The 20,358-nt window shown below is 39.5% G+C and overlaps 1 protein-coding gene across 2 annotated transcripts in view; it reads left to right on the top strand.

Annotated features, from left to right (window-relative positions):
- MTUS1 (microtubule associated scaffold protein 1) overlaps nucleotides 1–20,358 on the top strand; it is a 95,715-nt gene that overhangs the window by 10,359 nt on the left and 64,998 nt on the right. Inside the window, exons 4-7 of one of the 2 annotated variants that reach the window (XM_089525310.1) lie at nucleotides 8,809–8,994; nucleotides 14,896–15,030; nucleotides 16,288–16,392; nucleotides 17,469–17,519. In XM_089525310.1, coding sequence (XP_089381436.1) covers nucleotides 8,809–8,994; nucleotides 14,896–15,030; nucleotides 16,288–16,392; nucleotides 17,469–17,519 — 477 coding nt within the window. Of the gene's footprint in view, nucleotides 1–8,808; nucleotides 8,995–10,203; nucleotides 10,409–14,895; nucleotides 15,031–16,287; nucleotides 16,393–17,468; nucleotides 17,520–20,358 lie in introns of those variants that run through there. The other variant, XM_089525312.1, reaches the window with a different exon arrangement.

Here is a 20,358-nt window from a genome sequence, read left to right as displayed (position 1 = left end):
AAATTTCTATTGTAATTAAGAAAAGTGGGGAAAGAAGGCATCCTTGGCATGTCCCCTTGGTTATATTACATTTTTCTGACCTCTCCCCATTGATTATTAATTGTGCATGTTGTCGTTCATATATTATATTAATCCAATTTTTAAATCTATCACCTACTCCACTTTGTTTTAATATCTCTTTCATAAATACCCAACTTACATTATCAAATGCCTTTTCCAAATCCAGGAACAAAATTCCTAATTTTTTTTCTTTATGAGTCTCATAATATTCTATTAGGTCAACTACTGTTTTTATGTTGTATTTTAATTGCCTCTCTGGAAGGTGAACAAAGACATTACAAGAGAAATAGCTAGTCCATATAATTGGTGTGAAAGTCTTATATCCCATCCCAAGTATGTTAAATGCATGTACAGTAGATATTTAATATATCTTGCTTTTACACTTAAAAACAACATTTGTGAATACCGTCAATTAGGATTGAAGTTGTGGTATGAGAAGAAAGTATAACCCTTTCACTTTGGACCATAGTTCCAGTGAGACAAGCTTCTCTCTCTCTCTCTCTCTCTCTCTCTCTCTCTCTCAAACACACACACATACCTGTGCACATGCAAGCACATATACAACTACTGTTCTTGTTATGTGCCTTCATCATTTTTTACTTATGACAGCCCAAAGACAAACCTATCAGAGAGCTTTCTTGACAAGATTTGTTCAGGGAGGTTTGTCTTTACCTTCCTCTGAGGCTGAGAGAGTGTGACTTACCCAAGGCCACCCAGTGGGTTTCTGTGGTTGAGCAGGATTTGCTCTCCAGAGACATTGTTGAACACTCAACCCACTACACCATACTGGCTCATAGCCACAAAGAGATGCTTTCGTGACCTCCAAGAGTAGAGAAAACAATACTTTTCAGGGAATATGTGTTGCAGGGAAGATAGCATGCTCAGCAGGATTGAATCTGTTTGGGAGCAGGATGTGGCTGTGCTTTTAAAGTAAAAAATAGAGATATCAAATCAGCTTCTGGTTTGGCTTCAGAAGATTGTCCATTATTGCAATTTTTTTTGTTTGCTTTTGCTTTGTGTTTTTTTTAGCTGAGTTTTATATGTGGAACAGGTTGATCCCATAAAAAGTTCTAAGCATAACTACTATGTGTGGGCTGGAACTCATGAATCTCCGTGCCTGTCCAGTTCCTTAGATATTAAAATATTAATGGTCTTCTTTCTCTTATAGTCAGTGAATACTGGCTTGGCTAGAAAGTGGTATATATAGTGCTGCTTTAAGTGACATCTAACTTTTGTTAATATTGCCTTGTTTTACAGGGTTTTGAAACAGTTTTTTTTTCCTGGGGTGGATGGATGATGAGTCCAGGGGTGGATCCTAAATTTGAAGAAGAATGTGGCAGGCCACACATTGCCCTCCGCTGACTTAATACTACTGATATGAAAACAATGTCCGCCAAAATTGGAAATTTATGCAATTTGGGATATTTCATCATTCTATAAATTATCCCAGCAACCTTGTTCCTCTACCTTTACTCTGATGGTTTTGACAGAGGTTCTGTTTCTCAACAATCTGTGAAATTGCTTACTCAGAGAAGTAGTGGCTTGCTTGAAGGCCACCTGGTGAGGTTTCCTTCTGAGAGATTTTGAACCTGGCTTTTCCCATGACCATAGGCAGCACTAAACCACCTTAGTGATTGCCTTTCTTCTTCCCTGCCAGGTTGGTTAGTCCCCTGAACTATGGCCACCCATGGGATAGAATAGCATCTAAAACTGAGTCACAGCATTGATGTTTTTTATGATGCTGATGTTGGTTCTGGTTGTCAGTTTCTTATTTATGTGAAACTTTGAAACACACCTCAATCACTCAGCTGAATAAGGACATGAGGTTGATGTGTGTCTGTACCGCTGAACAGCTTTGAACTACCCAATTCACAACCAGCACTGTAATTGAGTTCCATTTTGAAGGCACTTTTCTGATTCAGTGGAGATACATTTCAGAGATATAGTAGTGTGGAATATCAGTATGCAAAGGGATCTTGTAGCACCTTTGAGACTGTGTGAAAGAAGTTGTAGCAGAAGTTTGACACATCTGAGGGAGTAGAAGTGTAGCTTGTGCTACAACTTCTTTATCCTTTTGCATATTGTTCTTCTGTTTCGTAGATACTGCTGTCTCTGCTCTTTGGCTGAAAAGGAACTCCATAATTAGCAAATGGACTGTCATTTGGTCCAAAAACACAGCAGAAACAATCCAGTTTGAGACCACTTTAACTGCCTTGGCTCAGGGCTAGAAAATCCTGGGAACTGTAGTTTATTGTGGCACCAGAACTCTCTGACAGAGAAGGCTGTCTCATAAAACTACAGGTCCCAGAATTCCCTAACACTGAGCCAGGGCAGTTAAAGTGGTCTCAAACTGGATTATTTCTGCAGTGTGTTTTGGATCATTGACATTTTCCCATGCAATTGTCTAAAATTACGGTTATCTAGCCACAACACCTCTACTATGTATGTTCAGAATAAATACTTTCCCACCCTTGGCTTTTTAAGCATTGTTAACTGTGAAGTTAGTCTGGACATGAAAAGCTAACTCTGAAGGATGCCATCATTTAAAAAGCATGCTAATGACTTGTAGCCAGAAAAACCTGTTTTAATTGGCCTGGTTTTCCCACCCTCTTCAAGGTGAGAAACAGCCTGAATTGTGCATGTCTCCTTTATATACATGCAGATATAGAATTATTTTTCTATTTGGGGTTGTGTTATTGTTGTTGTTTTAAATTACGTACTTTCTTTTTAAAATGAAACAGGTTTTTGTTTATTTAAAAAGAGCAGACTGAATTAGTGGAGGTAAGCACTCCCCTTGGTTTTTTACTCTAAAGAACATCATGAGTTAATTTGTAATTAGAAAGATGTGTTCACTGTCAGATAACTCTTCTCTGTAGTGGAGGGTGGGAGTGGGGAATACCGTTGGCCCTGAATTTTATGCTTGGGGTAGTTCTAGTCTTGTATAGGTGTGGACTTTGAACTGATATACTTGGTAGCTGGAGCTGGTTTACATTTGACTCTTAAACAGATAACTGGATGTGCCATCACAGGCTATAGAAGTCCAGCCTGGTCACATCTGGTTATATGAAATGGTCTACAGTGGTCCCTCCACATTCACTGGGGTTATGGGTGAAGGACCCCCGTAAATGTGGAAAAAACACAAAAAAACGCTATTCTTTTAACCTAAGAGAACACCTTTAGGAATCTCCAGTTTCTCCAATATAACTATATGGTCAACATCTGCCAGACATTGATCATAGAATCATGCTGGAGACCTACAAATGGCCAGAGAAGTGTTTTCTCTAGGACTTTCTAGGTTCTCCAGCAAAACTCTGTGGTTAATTTCTGGCAGAGTTGTGCGGAAGGACCTAGAGATTCCTAGAGAAAACATATTAATCAAAACTGCAAATAGTCAACTCCGCAAATGTGAAGGGTCAACTATAATTTGTCCTTACGGTAACATTTTCATTACTGTAGCACCTTCTGTTTCACTGAGCCAATATATTATTGCTAGCTTCTTCTCTGGTAACTGACAGTTGAGAAGATTTGGCCCTGCTCTCTTTATGGAGTTGTAGACTCTTGGGACAAACCAAAGTTGAACAGCCAAGGCCTGTTATAATACATATGCTCCAACTGTCCCAGTTTGGCAGGGACAGTCCTAATTAATCCTGTCATCCCATTTTGTCAGCTGCTTTTAAAATGTCCTAATTTCTCTCTCTTCCTCCCATTTCCACCCTTTATCCTCAGCTTACTTCAATTTCTGCAGACTGAGTTCAAAGTGAAAAGTAGTTTGCACTCAGTTAACTCAGAAGAGGGGGAAGTGGAGAGGAAAAATCCCTGTTGACCTAGGGAAAAGCAAACTGCTGCAGCCCCTCCTCTTGAATGTCCATCCTCATTAATAACTTCTGCCTTCCTGACCGCACTCTAACATTGCTTGACCACATGTGTGGCAGTTTCCACCTATTAATTTTTTTAAAAAAAATCTGAAGTTGTTAAGTAGCTACACTTAAGAATAAGTACAGTTTAATATTCTCAGTTTTGTTTAATATTCTCAGTTTTAAAGGTAGTAAATATAGGCATGGGTATTTTTTTCTGTTTAACAGAGCCAGTGTGGCATAGTGGCTTGAGCATTGGACTTCAACTCTGGAGAGCATCCACAGCTTGAATATATTCCAAAAAAGTATAAATTCCAAAAAGCAAACCTTGATTTTGCCATTTGATATAAGGAACACCATTTTGCTATGCCATTGTATTTAATAAGATTTGAGCATCCTCGGATTTTGTTATCCATGGGGCGTCCTGGAACCAAACCCCAGCCAATAACAAGGTCCCACTGTAAAGGATTAATATATTTAAGGTGAAAAAGAATTATGTAGACAACCCAGTGTAACTACAGCAGAATGCATAAATTTAACCTCTTTATTCTCAAATCTTGATTGCTTCTCAGGTGTGTGTGTTGAATAATTACAGATTCCTTCTGAGATCTTCTGTCTCTGTTTGAACCTTCTTCCCTGCATCTCTCTCTGTCCGTGGGAATTAGCCAGAGGCCCCTTCTACTCTCCCGCCTCCCCTGTAAGGTTAATTAGAAAGGCCATGTTAACTGAACAAATGCAAAAATAGACCTTAGGACTTTTTCAAGACAAAATTACAGGAACATTCCATTTTTAATAAAAGCTACAAACACTTTGTACTAATTAATGGTTGGACAAAGCAGCTGTTAGATCACAAATGGGCAACTGTGGGAGAATCCTGATGGGTTTTTTGTTTTTCTTTATATTTTGTTGGACTGACTAGAGGCCCACAATTCCCCACCCCTGCATTAGACTTTCTTTTTGACCTTACATAACCGTTTGATGAAAGAAGCTGTACAAATATCAGGAAATCTATTCCAGCCATTTTTGGGAAGGGGACTGATAGCTAGAAAATTCTGTTGGAGGTTAATTTAAAGTTCTCTACTTCAAAATTGTATACCTTCCAACTATCCCGGGTTACTAAGAACAGTCCCAATTAATTTTCTGTCATCCCACTTTTTCAGCTGCTTTAAAAATGTCCTCGTTTTTCTGTCTCTCACTTTCTCCGCTTTATCCTCAGCTTTCTTCCATTGTGCCAAACTGAGTTCAAGGTGCAAAAGTAGTTTGCATTCACTTAACTCAGTGCTACGAGAGTAGTAGGCAAATCTTTTCCTTCTCAGTAGATGCATGTAAAAGCAAAGTGCTGTAGCCTCGCCTAGCTTGTGTGATATTCCTCAATAATGACCACCTTGACCAGACTCTGATGTTACTTGACCACATGTGTCCCGGTTCTCATCTATGAAATGTTAAAGGATATGAAATTGGCATGGACCTTTCTCAACCCAACCTTTCCTACACTGTGAAATTTCAGATCAATTCTCTGAGCTGTTTTATGTGGATAAACTGTAGGAATGATTGCCGTTTCTCCTTGCATTTCTTGGTTATAATGGAATCATATTCATCTGATCTAGTGTTCACATAGGACTGCCCCAGTGGCCATATAATAAAGGAATAAGACATTTGTAGTACATTAACATAGTTTCAGTTCTTAAATTCAATTTAAACTGGAAACTTTACAACAGGATGGATAGGGGAAAATGTCTTCAATGAAACCTGATGGCAAATCCTTTTGATTGAACTTTCAAGTGGTGGGAAGCACTTAATAGGCTCAGAAGCTAAGCAGGCTCATCAGTCTCACCCTCTCCCTCAATGAGCTCAATTTTAACTTGTATGTTTGCACAAGGAGGACTCAAAAGACCCAGGATCTCCCAGGATAATAATGTTATTGTACTAGGGAGTGGGTGGTAGGGATTGTCTAGCCATCTAGATATTGCTGGACTGCAACTCCCAGCAGCCATCGGCAGCATAGCTAATGGTTATTGTACTAGGAATTAAAAACTGTAGAACCTTGTGCGAGGGGTTCCTGACAATAATTTAGTTATGCTAAGTTTACATCTGTACTTCTACAGCCCAGGATGTATTAATAACATTTATCAAATGAAGTTGTACCCATCCTGGTTTGAAGCAGTAACATTTATATCCTGCCTTTCTTCCAAAGAGCTCAAAGTGATGCACATGGCTCAGTTTGTCTCCACTTTATCTTCACTACAACCTTGTGAGATAGCTTCCCTTAGTGTTACTGGGCCAATGCTACCCAGTCCTTTTCACAGCAGAGTTTATGTCCCAGTCTAACTAGTAACACCAGTGGCTCTCCAAACATTCTTGCTTGAGAGCAGGATGCTTGCCAGGACATCAGTTTTCAGTGCAAGCATATAATGGTTCAAAGGACCATTCTCTCCTCCCTGCCTCTTATTGGATCATGAAAATTTATTTCAGTTACACTGACCCTTTCACATTAACATGTGGACTACAACTCCAAGAATCCCCTAGCCACTGTGACCAGTGGCCATGATGATCGGAGAATGGTGGGAACTATTGTCCGAAATAGCATGTTCAAGCTCTGAAACTAGGCCTTTCTTAGAATCTTGGCCTTACTACCTCATTGGTGAGAGTGAAATCCTGGTCTGCAGGATTTCTTCTGAGTTTATGTCCAGTGAGTGGGGATTGTATAGCCATCCAGATTTTGTTGGATGCAATTCCCAGCAGCCCTAGCCAGCATAAGCTAATGGCGAGGAATGCTGAGAGTTGCAGCCTAACAACAGAAGGCTGCATGATTCCCATCCCTGGTTTAAAAGATAGAATTTTCTTGCATTGCTAAATAGGGTTCTCTTTTCTACAGCACTGTGTAGCATACATAGGTTAAAGTTTCTATTTGTTATATTTACTGATGACTGATATAATGAATACTCAGTTTTCCCCAACCTTGGGGAACCAGACTTGACTCAGCTCTCTCTCTCTCTATCTATCTATCTATCTATCTATCTATCTATCTATCTATCATACAGATAGATCTATGGATTTCAAAACAACATTTCTTTTGTTCCAGACTATTTTCTGGCACTTCCCAGCACCACCTGAAACATTCCCATCTCCAAGTGGTTTTCTTTTTAGTTCTGAGACAGAACAAAAAATATAAAACAGATTTATTTATTAATTTGAGTATTTATACCCCGCTCTTCAGCCACAAAGGCTCTCAGAGCAGCTTACTGTTTTTTTAATTAGACAGTTCCCTGCCCTCAGCCTTACAATCTAAAAAGAGATGATACAAAAGGATAAGGGAATGGTGGGGAAGGGATCAACTTCATTGGTTCATTGGATTGACGCCATTTTAACTGCCACGACTCTATGCTACAGAATCCTGGGATTTTGGTGAGATATTCACCTTGGTCTGTCAGAGACCTCTGTGCCTCACCAAACTACTAATCCTAGAATTTTGTAGGCTAGACATGGCAGTTAAAGTGCTTTAATGCTACAATGTGGCTGCACCACAAGTCTCGTCTCTTCTTTTTCCCCCCTCCTTTCTTTCCTTTTTTATTATAGTGCATCAGTACATCATTGAAATGCGCGTTCACACTGTAAAACTAAAAGAGGAAAAAAAATAAAGAAAACAATAAAGGGGGAAAATGAGCCCTTCAGATCATAGAATCACCCAACAGATCACATCCCTAGTTAGAAACTTTTGAAAGTGCAGATCCAGCAAACAGCTATATACACACAAAAAGAGTGGATTAAGTGAATAGGGAGGAGACAACAACAGGCAAAGCCCGCTGAGTGAAGTCGAAGCCCACTGAGCTATATTGTGAGATGGACACTAATTCTTCTTTAGACCAATGTGGAAGTGCTCAAAGCTAGCTAATAAGTGCAGCTTTTAACTGCAAAAGCTATTTAGGTTGCTGTGTTATCATACAGTGCCACCTAGTGTTGAGGAGAATGACGTCTCTGTTGCTTTTCAAACAGTTTTTAAAAAAATTTTTTGCCAAATTTTGTATTTGTTTAGACTCAGATTCTTTCAAACAGATATTGAAGGTTTTTACTAGCAGTTTTAAAATATAACCCTGATAGTTGTTGCTTTTGGGAATCATTCAGGTTGTGAATCCTGAATCCTAGAATCATACATTCCTGAATCCTAGAATCATAGAGATGGCAATTACTTTTGGAGATCATCTACATAGATCCCCTGCTCACTGCAGACTCCACCGTCTAAGGTTGCAAGGAAAGCATTCCCATCAAATGGTCACTCACTCTCTGATTAAATAGCTCTGTCAAAAAGAGCCCACCCTCTTTGTGGGTATATTGTCAAACAATATTTGGGGGAAATTTAGCCAAAATCTGTTTTTTTGAATTTCTATTCATCAGTTCTAATCATGTCCTCTAAACAAACAGAACAAGTCTGTTCCATCTTTTTTTTTGTGATGCTCGGTAGGAGAGAGACTATGAAATGCCATAGTTTCTTCTGTTTCCCACAGAATGAGTGCCATGTGGCACATCTCCCCACATAGTAACCTTTGAAATTTGTCTACAGGATCTTAAATGTGAACATCCACACATGTTGCAAGTGTACTTGTGAGTGTGCACATGCATCTCATCTTGTTTTTGGTTTTTAAGACCTTTGTCAATGCATTAGCATGTTCCAGAAAAGGAAACACAGACTTGTTTCAACATTTATGAGGTCATAATTTGCTTGTTAGAGTGATAAGTTTCCCTAGCTTACTATTTTCTGATGGGGCAAAAAAACCAACAACAACCCACTTTTTATTTTATTGTTTTAGATAATACAAGTACTGTTTCTTTAACTGTTCTAGATAATACAGTACTGTGGCAGTATTGTTCCTGATTTTGTCCCTTTTTATGCTGGCAGGAGTAGAGACATTTTCTCCCAAGGGAAGGCTTACTTCTCTAAAATCCACACCAGGATCTTGGACCACTTCTGGTAAACTGATTCCCAAACCAAAAGTGCCCGTTGAAGGACCAGGATTTCGAAGAACCTCTAGCATCTCTTCAATCAGCAGCACTCAAAGCGACCAAAGTACTTGCAGCAAAAATTGTAAGTCACTTGGGGAATCCAGTATTGTTTTAGTGACTAGTTCAGTTAAAATTCTCCTTGGTTGGTGTTTAGTGCACTAATGAAGTTGTGACTGTCTTATAGCTAATTGGTAGAAAACAATAACTGGAAAACAATTCTGCTTTCTGAACGCCTAATAGGAGTTGCATATACCATATATACTCAACTATAAATTGACGTTGTGTATAAGTCGAGGGCAGGTTTTGGGGCAGCCAGGCTGTGGAAGACACTTGAGAGGACAAGCCTGTTGCCCCATATATAAGTAGACCCAGGTTTTTGGGGTCACTTTTTGGGCAAAAACTTCTCGACTTATAATCAAATATATATTCTAAGTACCTGCTTATCTCTGGAATAGGTGGCACATTCTAGCAGCTCCAAAAAATATTGCAGTTATATTCTCTTTCATTATAGCATATATGTCTTTATATACAAAATAAAGTAAATATTTCTAATTATCTTGTGCAGCAGGTGCTTGTAAGTTATTAATTATAAAAACAATTTAATGCTTAATTAGACCCTGCTAAACTTAACTGTTTGTTACTGCCCACATCTCTTTCTCTCTCTCTCTCTCTCTGTGTGGGTGTGTGTATTAAAAGGAACAGTGTAATGATTTGGAAGCAGAAACAGTACTACACATTTCTGCTATAGGGAGTAGGATATTATGCTAAAACCTTGTTGAGTAAGGGAGGCAAGCATCAGCAGCATAGCCTTAATAATGGCTTTTCTGTGCTTCCCCTTACATTGTAAAACAAATCTTCCCCCATGCGGTGTTCTTCAAAAGAATGATCCTAATATTTAAATTTTGTAGCATGCATCTCTCCTACAAATAGATTGGCTCTGTACTGACAGCCATGTTGGGGTTTTTTTTGTTCATTTTCCCCCTGTTCATTTACTACGCTGCCTGGATCACCTAAGCAGGTTGTAAATGCTCTGTTCGTTTCTATTCTTTGCTCTTAACAAAGGAAAGATCTTTTCTGCATAACAAAGAAATATGGTAGTCTCCTTTTCAGATTAGGTATCCAATTGACTACTCTTTCTTAGCCTGATTTGCTAGTTGGCTTAATCTGTTTTGTCTCCTGCCTTGAAGCTTACAATCTTTTTCCACTCTAATTCACTAAGAGCAAGCGTGGGGAATACAAGAGAGAGAGAGAGAGGGTGAACATGGCTGCAGTCTTTCGGGCTTTGAGCTTGCTTTGATCATTTTAAATGACTATACCAGGAGGACTTCGCAGTTGCACAGAAACTGACTTTTCGCCTCATATTTTCACCAACTCTACTCTAACACCACCGACAGATTCAGGAAGCCACTACGACATTACCTTATTGACCTTGTTGGTAGTGGGATCTTACAGCTTTTGTATAATTCCTTTGTTAACCACATTTACTGGGAGAAGAAGTAGGTGTTCATCCTTTTTTAAAAAATAAAAACATGCAGCATGCAATGGCTTCTTAAATAAAGTGAATGTGTGAGATTGAATGCTATTTAAAATTCTGGATGGCTGGATTTTTATTGTTTTGGGTCCGGGAAGAAGGATTGATTTTATTCAGCTTCTGCCTAGCAAATGTAAGTCTGACCTTTCCTTTAGGATCCTTAATCAAATTCTAGAGAATATATGAGCTGAATACATTTCCAACTGTTCCCTTGTATATTTTGCATCTAATATTTGTAAGTACATCTTCTTTTAAATTCTCTGTTTCTCTTCCCTCCCCCCCTCCCCTCAAGACTGTCAGTGTATAGCTTTGCTCAGTACATGTTGGAGTCAGACAATTTAACAGCTTGTGGTAGACTGTTGTCACATTTTCTGGGGCATTGTAAGGTCAAAGTAAGATGCTTGTTCAGTAAGGCTATTATAATTGGAAACGTTTTTTTTTTGTGTGTGTATATAACTAACCACATAGTAGTGGTACTGTTATTGTGTGTGCTCAGTTCTTTGTGTGACTTCCTTAGAAATGTTTTGGTTCTTGCAATGTATTTTTAACTGTGTTTTGATGGTGGACCTTTCTTTGTAATTTCACCCTAACCCCATTTTGAGAAAATGCTCTCCTAAGGAAATAAAGGCAGCAATAGAGTTCACACTGTACTTGTATTAGAACTGTTTGTGTGCTACAGTCAGGCATGATTTCTCAAAATAAACATGTGACATTATATTTAATAGTAACTAACAGGAATAAGTGTGTGCCTTGTAAATACTATAGCATATGTCCTATAAAATACTTTAGCCTGAAAATCGAGGCTGCATTAATAAAAGAATAAATGTTGACATTTTGATGAGTATCTTAAATATCTGTTAATCTTAGGCTAGTCAGCTTCTGAAATATGGAGATGGTTCTTCCTATAATTTTGGAAACGTGATATAAAGACACATTAGCCACTTATATTAATGTGATGGCGTTTGGGGACCTGTTGGACAAACAGTATGATCTTTTCACCCAGCTAATGGAACAGGTCTAGAAAGTGAAAGTCAAATAAATTTTCATGCCATGTACAGTATGCTGCATGCTGTAGCTTGTACACTATTAATTGAGTGAATTCACCTTACCATTGGCCAAAGCAATACTGTAATGGAGAACACACAAAAATATTGAACTTTATGTTTCATATGGATGTATATGAACTTAGACTCTCACTCTGAATTTGTGTTATACTTACAATTCTGTGTGAATTCTGTATTTGAATTTTATTACGCTGACAAGATTCTTTGTCAAAACTGGGCATGGTTGTACAGTATAGTGCTGCCACAGAACTAGGTCAGTAGACCATATTTTCTTCGTGCTAAATTCTTTCATAGGACACATCGTGCAGACTTGAAGTACTGGATTGCTCATAAATACAAAAATATTTAAACAGATATTCTAAAACTGTATTAATATTTGAGGAGAGTATAGTAACTAGTGAGAGCATGTATCTTATTCCAGTGGCTGGTTGGGTCCTTCCTGATCTGCTCCCAGAAGCCCCAGCCAACTTGGTCAATAGTCAGGAATTATGGGATCTGAAGTCCAAATCATCTGGAGACTCAAAGATTGGGAACCACTGTAGTATAGGGTGAATCATCTTTGTGTGTATATGTGCCTACAAGTTGCCTATCCATTTATAGGAGCTGGAGATGTTTAGCCTGAAGAAGAGAAGGTTAAGAGGTGATATGATAGCCCTGTTTAAATACTTGAAGGGATGTCATATTGAGGAGGGAGCTAGCTTGTTTTCTGCTGCTCCAGAGACTAGGACCCGGAGCAATGGATGCAAGCTACAGGAAAATGGATGCAAGCTACTCCTCAATTTTAGGAGGAAGTTCCTGACAGTAAGGGCTGTTTGACAGTGGAACACACTCCCTCAGAGTGGAGTCTCCTTTCTTAGAGATCTTTAAGCAGAAGCTGGATGGCCATCTATCGGAAATGCTTTGATTGAGATTTCCTGCATGGCAGGGGGTTGGACTGGATGGCACTTGCAGTCTCTTCCAACTCTATGATTCTATGATTCTATGAATTTAATAAGGTTTTCTTAGGCAAAGAATACTCAGAGGTGGTTTTGCCAGTTCCTTCCTCTGAAATATAGCCTACAACACCTTTACAAGATAGTATTTTTAAAAAGTGCTAGAATTATTGAAATTCCACAATTGTGGAAGAAGAAAAAAACCACATCAACCAGCATACCTGATGAATATACAGAAAAAAATAGTTGGCTAACATATAATAGTTGCACATTACCAAAGAGCATACTAAAAAAAGTAGTACTATATGGAGGACAGCAAGTAACTTCTAGTATGTGTTGTTCATTCTGTACACACATCATGTCAAACCATGTAGTGGCTTCTTCAAAAATGCTTTGTGCTAAGTGAATCTACTTCTGCTATGGTTTGTTAACTAGTCTCATGGGTGAAACAGACTGTTGGGAAGGAGCAGCCTCCAGCCGAGATCAGGCTAGGACTGCAGGCGACCATGTAGCCCACTCCCAAAGTGGGCCGCAGTCTGCAATCCCGAGCTGCACCACCTAGGAGACATATTTAAGTGGCTCCTTTGTGCAGCGGCTTTGGGCTCCCTTTGGCAGTGGCAGAGCAGCTTCTGGATACTTTGGGGACGTGTGTCATGTAAATGCTTCACCCCCAAAGTAGCCAGAAGATGCTTCTTTTGGCCCATATGTTTCGGGCCTCAGAATGCAATCTGAAGCTATTATTTGTTGTTGGCTTACAAACCTAGAGCGTTGTTATAACTAAACCTGAAGCTGTGGCTTATCCATGGCTTGTTTCCCCAGATCTCTAACCTGAAAGAGGAGATGGCAAAAGGTATGAGGGAGAAGCAAACCAAAAATGAGGAAGACAAGCTACAGTTTGTTTAGTTGTCGGTTGTGGCTTAAGCAATGGCTATGATAAGCCAGGCTTACTGTAATGTGCAGATGTGCCTACATTACAGAATTTCTATTGCTGATTGACCATATGTTTTGTGTAACATCTGAAGGATATTTGCACATATGAAAATGTAAGGGAACACAATGCTGGGGTTTTAGCTGGTAGAGTGCTTGCTGTATATTTATGATGTAAAATGTCCTCCAAATGTTATAAGATAAACATGATCAACCAGCTGTTGAAATGCAGCAGCTAGTTAGAGTTTGGTAAATGGTCAGCCAACGGAGTAAAACTGTTACAAGAAAACGAGGGAGTTTATTAGGATAAATAATAATAATAATAATAATAATAATAATAATAATAATAATAATGTTATTGACCTCCTTGTGCAGAAATGGTTAATGTGCATATTGTGTGTGTACATGTGCCTTCAAGTTGTCTGTGGACTTACAATGACTCCATGGTTTTCACAGGGTTTTCTTAGGAAGGAATATTCAGAGATGATTTGCCAGTTCTTCCCTATCCTTGGAAATATTTATGGACAGAGGAGGCAATCATAGATCTAGTTCTGTACATATTAGCTTAGTTATCCCAGGATCTTGGTATGAACAACCACCACTATTAATAGAAGAGTTCAGTGTTTCGCTCTTGTGCTTTTTATCAGTGTAACAAATACTGGATGTGAATTAGTCTCTTCCCATCCCTTGGCAGCTGACGATGTGGACTTTAGTTCACAAAAGTGTATGCCACAATAAATCCAGGCTTACCTTTAGGCAGAATGAGGCAACTTAAGCACTCCAGGTGGCAGATGGTAGAGGCAGCAGCAGCCGCCACCACTATGGACCTTGTCACACTAGGAACTAACCGTGCTGATATCGTTGCCCAAACGCTCCAGAAGTGCCGAAGATGGGATCATCTGTCACACTTCTGAAACATCACTGAAGCGCTCTTGTTGTTCTCCCATTGATGAATCATTTACTGAGAAGCCATTTTTGTAAAAACAAGATCTTCTGTTATTACAAAAATGGCTTTTCAGTGAACGATTCTTCGACGGGAGAACAACAAGAGTGCTTCAGTGATATTTGAGAAGTGCGACGGATTATCCCACCTCCGGCGCTTCTGGAGTGTTTGGCAACGTTTGGGCAACGATATCCATGTGTTAAGTCCTTAGTGTGATAAGGTCCTATGTGACACTCCTTCTTCAGCTCCTGGGCCCTCTGCTAAACGACAAAGTTGTGTGTAATCATCTGTTGCCCTCAACAGTGAATGACACTATCCTGTCACTAATACTGAAACAAGAACCATATGGAAGTGAAGTCATCTTCTGTATGGAATGAGAAGGTGCACTGTGGTATCTTTTGCCTTAGGAAACAAAATGTCTTGGGCTGCAATAGAGCATCTGTGCTCTGTGCTCTATGGCTTTTTTGTGTTGTTACTGTGGACTAGCATGGTTTCTTATTTACTAGAAAATGTGTTTTGAGTATTTTTATTGGCATGTAGTATTTGAACTGAATTCCATATGTGTCTTTTTTTAAAATCTTGGCAGCTACAAGTGCCACAATTATCATCAAAAATGGAGAATGGCCTTCCAGATTGGGTTGTCAAAATGGTACAACTGGACCCCTCTCTCTTAAGCCAGCGGCCAGGCCAAGAGTGTTTTCCCTGAGAAACACCCCAAAAGGTAACTTCTTACATTGGTTCCTCAAGCATGATGAATGGCCCTACATATGGGAAAATCTTTATATGAGCAGTGATCGTGTATAATGAGTCATTTTTCAAATGCATCCATGTTTCCTGTCAACAGAGAATTTGAAGATTTTCATACTTGGCTGCATCGCTGCTAAAATGTCCTTCAAATGTCCCTAACAGGTGGAGGAAGCCCCTGTGTCTGAAAGCCAGGTGCGCTTCCTCAATCCCTCCTTTGTGTCCCTGAATCATTCCTGGGGAGCAGAATTCCTCTAAACGCAAAGTTTGTGTTCATAGGAAATCTGCTCCCCATCAGGGATGCTAGAGGGAGGCACGTTTCCATGGCGATTCAGGAAGCACGCCTGGCTTTCAGACATAGGCACTTCCTCCAGCTTTTAGGGACGTTTGGAGGATGTTTTAGCAGTGATGGAGCCAGGTATGAAAATCTCCTTTGTGAGATGAGTGGAATTGCTAAATCATCACTGGTGCAGTACAGAGGACAACTGTTTCCTATTCTAATATCAGTGAAAGCCTGGAAAAGCTACTTTTTGGACCGCAATTCCCAGGATGCTTAAACAATATGGCCGATTGTGTGCCAACTATGGACTTCTGGAAATCATAGTCCAAGTTAATATTTCAAAGCCCTGGTTATCAACAATGGACTAAGTGCTGGATGAACCATAGAAGCTAGATAGCTAAGCAGAGAGGAAAAGGCCAAGGGCTGATTAAATGATTGGTATTTGATCTTGTATTGGGAGTTGTGGTCTGGGAAAATAATACCTTACAACCATGGCAGGTGCATTTTTTTTATCCTTAAATGACCTGAAAAGACAGTCTGATGCTGTCACAATGATTTTCCTTAAGCCACAAAGTGGATTGTAATGTTCTTTTTTTTTCTCAGCATACCGAGAACAAGAAAATAAGCATCCAAACACCAGATTCTCTTCTAAGCATGCTGCATGTTCTCCTTTGACACATCTCCGTTTTTGTTACAAATAGGATATTAATGAAACTATAAGTGGCCACTTCTAGTTTTGTTTTTTGGGGGCATGCTCTGGTCCAGGAGGAGTCCTATGGTGGTGGTGGCAAAGTGGCATTTGAATGCACTGAAGCTACCCAGCTCCAAGCTAGATCCTAAATGTTTGTGGCACGTACCGGTAATCTGCTAACTTTTAAAAAACCTGATCATGGTGTTCATCTGAAATTGTCTGATCAAAATTTGACCTTATTTCAATGTGTGCTTTTTTTAAAGGAGCAAAATCCAAGTTAGGATTAGCAAGCCCATGTGTGCCAAAATCAGCAGGGCCACTTCTTCCAGGAAGGAAAACCAGTGATTCAAGAGGTTGCCAGCGGCCAGGTAAAGTATCAATCTCATTATTATATTATAAAGATGCCATGTGAGCATCTTTGTGTTTTCTCCAACATCCTCTCCACTGACATAGCTGATGTACCATTCAGCTTGTTCGGTCAATGAATCAAACCTGTGCTGGGAAACATGACTTGTGTTGGGGTTTGCAGTGTCTTTAAACTGAGGCAATTAAACATTTGTGATTTAAGCCTGCCAGCCTATGCGCATGCTTCCCCATTGAATTCAGTGGGGCTTCACTGTTCTTAAGTATGCCAATTTCACTGGAAAACTGATGATTAATTACATGTATCATTTGCACAATTTCCATTGTACAGTAATTTTTTGTTTGTAAAATGAAACTGCATATTCACAGTGGTGGATAAATGTCTTGCAACAGGTGTCTGAATGTACCAAGAGAGAGAGATTTGGGAGGGAATTTAATTTAATTTATGAAATGGGGAGTAGGTGAAAAACCTCAGCACTGTGTGAGGAAGGAAAAGACATTTTGAATAAACAAGATATCTGAGGCTGCACCTGTACTGCAGAAATAATTCAGTTTGACACTGCTTTAACTGTCATAGCTAAACGCTGTGGAATCTTGGGATTTGTAGTTTTTTAAAAAAACATTGAGTTTTCTGACAGAGAAGGCTAAATATCTCACAAAACTACAAATCCCAGAATTCCATAGCATTGATCCATGGCTATTGAAGGAGTGTCTGACTGCACAATTTCTGCTATATATATGAGGCTCAAGATCTATAAGGTAGGTATGCATAACTATTTTTGTGCTTCTCCCAAAATTTAAAGTGCATGATTTCTACCCTAGACAGGCATCTGGAATCATACCCATGGTGGGGAATTGCTATGAGAGGACAAATGGATTTGGAATGGGGTACTTTTGGCCAGGAAAGATTTTTGGTTGACTGTTACTAACAAGTGCTTCCTTTTTTGTTTTTAAAGAGATGCCAGGCTACTACTTACATGTTTCTGTGTGTAACATACAGGTTGGCTCCTAGTGGTCTTTGTTGTGTGTTCATTTCAGTAAAATGAATGTGCCATCTCAAGTTTTATTTTTGCCTTCGTAGGGCCTTTGGGACAAAATGGGCCCCGGAATGGATTGTCAACATTCAATTCTGGTAAGCACTTTTATCTCCTCCATCCTTCTTTTTCTTGATCCTAAGTATTTGATGTGAACAGGAAGAATTTTTGTTCTGATCAACATGTTAGTGCAGTTCTGCAAGTTGTTTGTTGTAAGAACTTTGTGATTTTTGTAAGTTTGTTTGTTTCCTATGTTTGTATTTGGATATAACACTTCCAAGCAAGAATGGAATATTTTTAGTCCATGGTACATAAATGTGTAATCCCCACATTTAAAAATTATTTCACACAAATGTTCACTTATGTTCTCCTGCTTTGTAGGCAATTCTGTCAGTCACTGAATTGGTTGAATGCTTTTATTCAGTGGGGATAAATTTTATTAAAATAAAATTATTTGGAAGGAAAACTCTTGGTGAGACGTTCCAGGGAGCATTGGTGCGTTGATAACTTTTGCCATGCAGGTACTTATATCAATCCTTAAAGCCAGATAGTTTAAAAAGTTAAAAAAAAATACAGGCATCCATCTTGATTCGTATCTTGTGTCTGGCTTATGTCTGTTTGTGAATGGCAAGCTGGGGTTGGCAAAGGGCTGTGTAGTGGTTAGTATGTTGGACATTGGCTGGAGAAACCTGAGGCTGCATGAGAAGAGAAAGAACCGGCACAAAACATGTCCTCAGACAGTATATAATTGTTAGCTCAATATTTCCAGTAATTTCTTATTCTTAAAACTAAGGAGAAACACTTTAGGTCAAAGACAAGACACTATTGCTTGCAGTTTTCCTCTCTCAAAAGCAAGTATTTTGTAAGGCTAATATGTCTTAATAGCTCATCCAGAACCAAGCGGCCCCCCCCAATACTGCATTACAGCAGGCAAAGTTTCTAACAATATATTGTTGATAGGGAAATCCTCCTCTTGTTTATCTTGAGAACTGCAATTAAGATAAAAAAGAACAGAGAAGTTGGTGTAGTTGCAGAGGATGTAATCATCCATCCTTACAAAATAAAAAAGTCCTAGTACCTACACTTTGTGAACCTGGTGGTGAGGCAAGCCTAGGGCCAAGAGAATTCAGCCTATTTTTTGCACATTATGTAGCTCCTACATTATGCCTAGTTTCATACCAGATCAGCTCTGACCTGCGTTTAGTGAGATGGATCAGCCAGCCCAGTCAAATTGCCTAAATTTGCCCTAAGAAGGCATACACTGAGTTCCTTTTTTTGTGTGTGGATTTTTAAAAATAGAATGCAAATTGGGTGTAGTTGGAAAAGTCAGGAATGCTTAATGCCCCTATATGTTACTTTTAATTTGTTATATTTACCTCTTCATCTGAGTCCTGAAAACATAAGTTAGACCAGCTGAGGAAAAATAAAATTATGGTGAGAAGCAACATACATATAGGAGGACTCAATATTCTATCTGTTGTTCACTCCTCACAAACACTCTATTGCCATTTGCATTTAAGCTTCCAAAGTTTTCAGTGGCCATGCTTGTAGAAGAAACACGCTCCAAATCAGTTACCACCCCCCCCCCCAAAACCTGATGATACATGACATGTATTTATTTAGTAATTCCTAACTACAAAGGTTCGAGTTAATCCCAATAGAAGTTTTATATCTGTGACTAACAAAATGAATTTCAGCAGGAAGAACTACAAGATTCTGCACTTAAGCAGAAAAAAAATGAAATGCACAGATATAGGATGAGTGACACCTAGCTGGACAACAATACATATAAAAGGGATCTAGAGGTCTTAGTAGACCATAAGTTAAACGTGAGTCAGCAATGGGATGGCAGTGGCTAAAAAAGCCAACATGATTCTAGGCTGCATCAATAAGAGTATAGTCAGTGTCTAAATTGAAGGAAGTAGTAGTACCACTCTATTCTGCTTTGGTTAGGCCTCACCTGGAATATTGTGCCCAGTTCTGGGCAGCAAAATTCAAGAAGGATATTGTCAAGGTGGAGCATGTCCAGAGGTGGGCAACCAATATGGTGAAGGGTCTGGAAGACATATCCTATGAGGTTTGGCTTAGGGAACTGGGTATGTTTAGCCTGTGGAAGAGAAGGTTAACAACATGATAGCTATGTTTAAATATTTGAAAGGATGTCATATTGAAGATTAAGAAAGCTTTGTTTTCTGCTGATACATAGAATCATAGAGTTGGAAGAGACCGCACGGGCCATCCAGTCCAGCCCCCTGCCATGCAGGAAATCCAAATCAGAGCATCCCCAGCAGATGCAATCTAGCCTCTGCTTAAAGACCTCCAAGGAAGGAGACTCCACTACACTCGGAGGGAGTGTGTTCCACTGTCGAACAGCCCTCACTGTCAGGAAGTTCTTCCTAATGTTGAGGTGGAATCTCTTTTCCTGCAGCTTGCATCCATTGTTCCGGGTCCTGTTCTTTGGAGCAGCAGAAAACAAGCTTGCTCCCTCCTCAATATGACATCCTGTCAAATTTTTAAACAGGGCTATCATATCACCTCTTAACCTTCTCTTCTCCAGGCTAAACATCCCCAGCTCCCTGAGTCGTTCCTCATAGGGCAAGGTTTCCAGACCTTTCACCATTTTAGTCGCCCTCCTCTGGACACGCTCCAGTTTCTCAATGTCCTTTCTGAATTGTGGTGCCCAGAACTGGACACAATATTCCAGGTGGGGCCTTACCAAAGCAGAATACAGTGGCACTACTACTTCTCTTGATCTAGACACTGTACTTTTATTGATGCAGCCTAAAATTGCATTGGCCTTTTTAGCTGCCGCATCGCACTGTTGACTCATGTTCAACTTGTGGTCTACTTGGACTCCTAGATCCCTTTCACATGTAGTTTCATTCAGCCAGGTGTCCCCCATCCTATATCTGTGCATTTCGTTTTTCCGCCCTAAGT

The sequence above is a fragment of the Sceloporus occidentalis genome, unplaced genomic scaffold (assembly GCF_023333645.1).
Source record: "Sceloporus occidentalis isolate IW3139 unplaced genomic scaffold, rSceOcc1.0.p SCAF_5, whole genome shotgun sequence".
Classification (NCBI taxonomy): domain Eukaryota; kingdom Metazoa; phylum Chordata; class Lepidosauria; order Squamata; family Phrynosomatidae; genus Sceloporus; species Sceloporus occidentalis.
The sequence above is the reverse complement of the archived record's forward strand: the minus strand, read 5'-3'. Positions and strand labels throughout refer to the sequence as shown.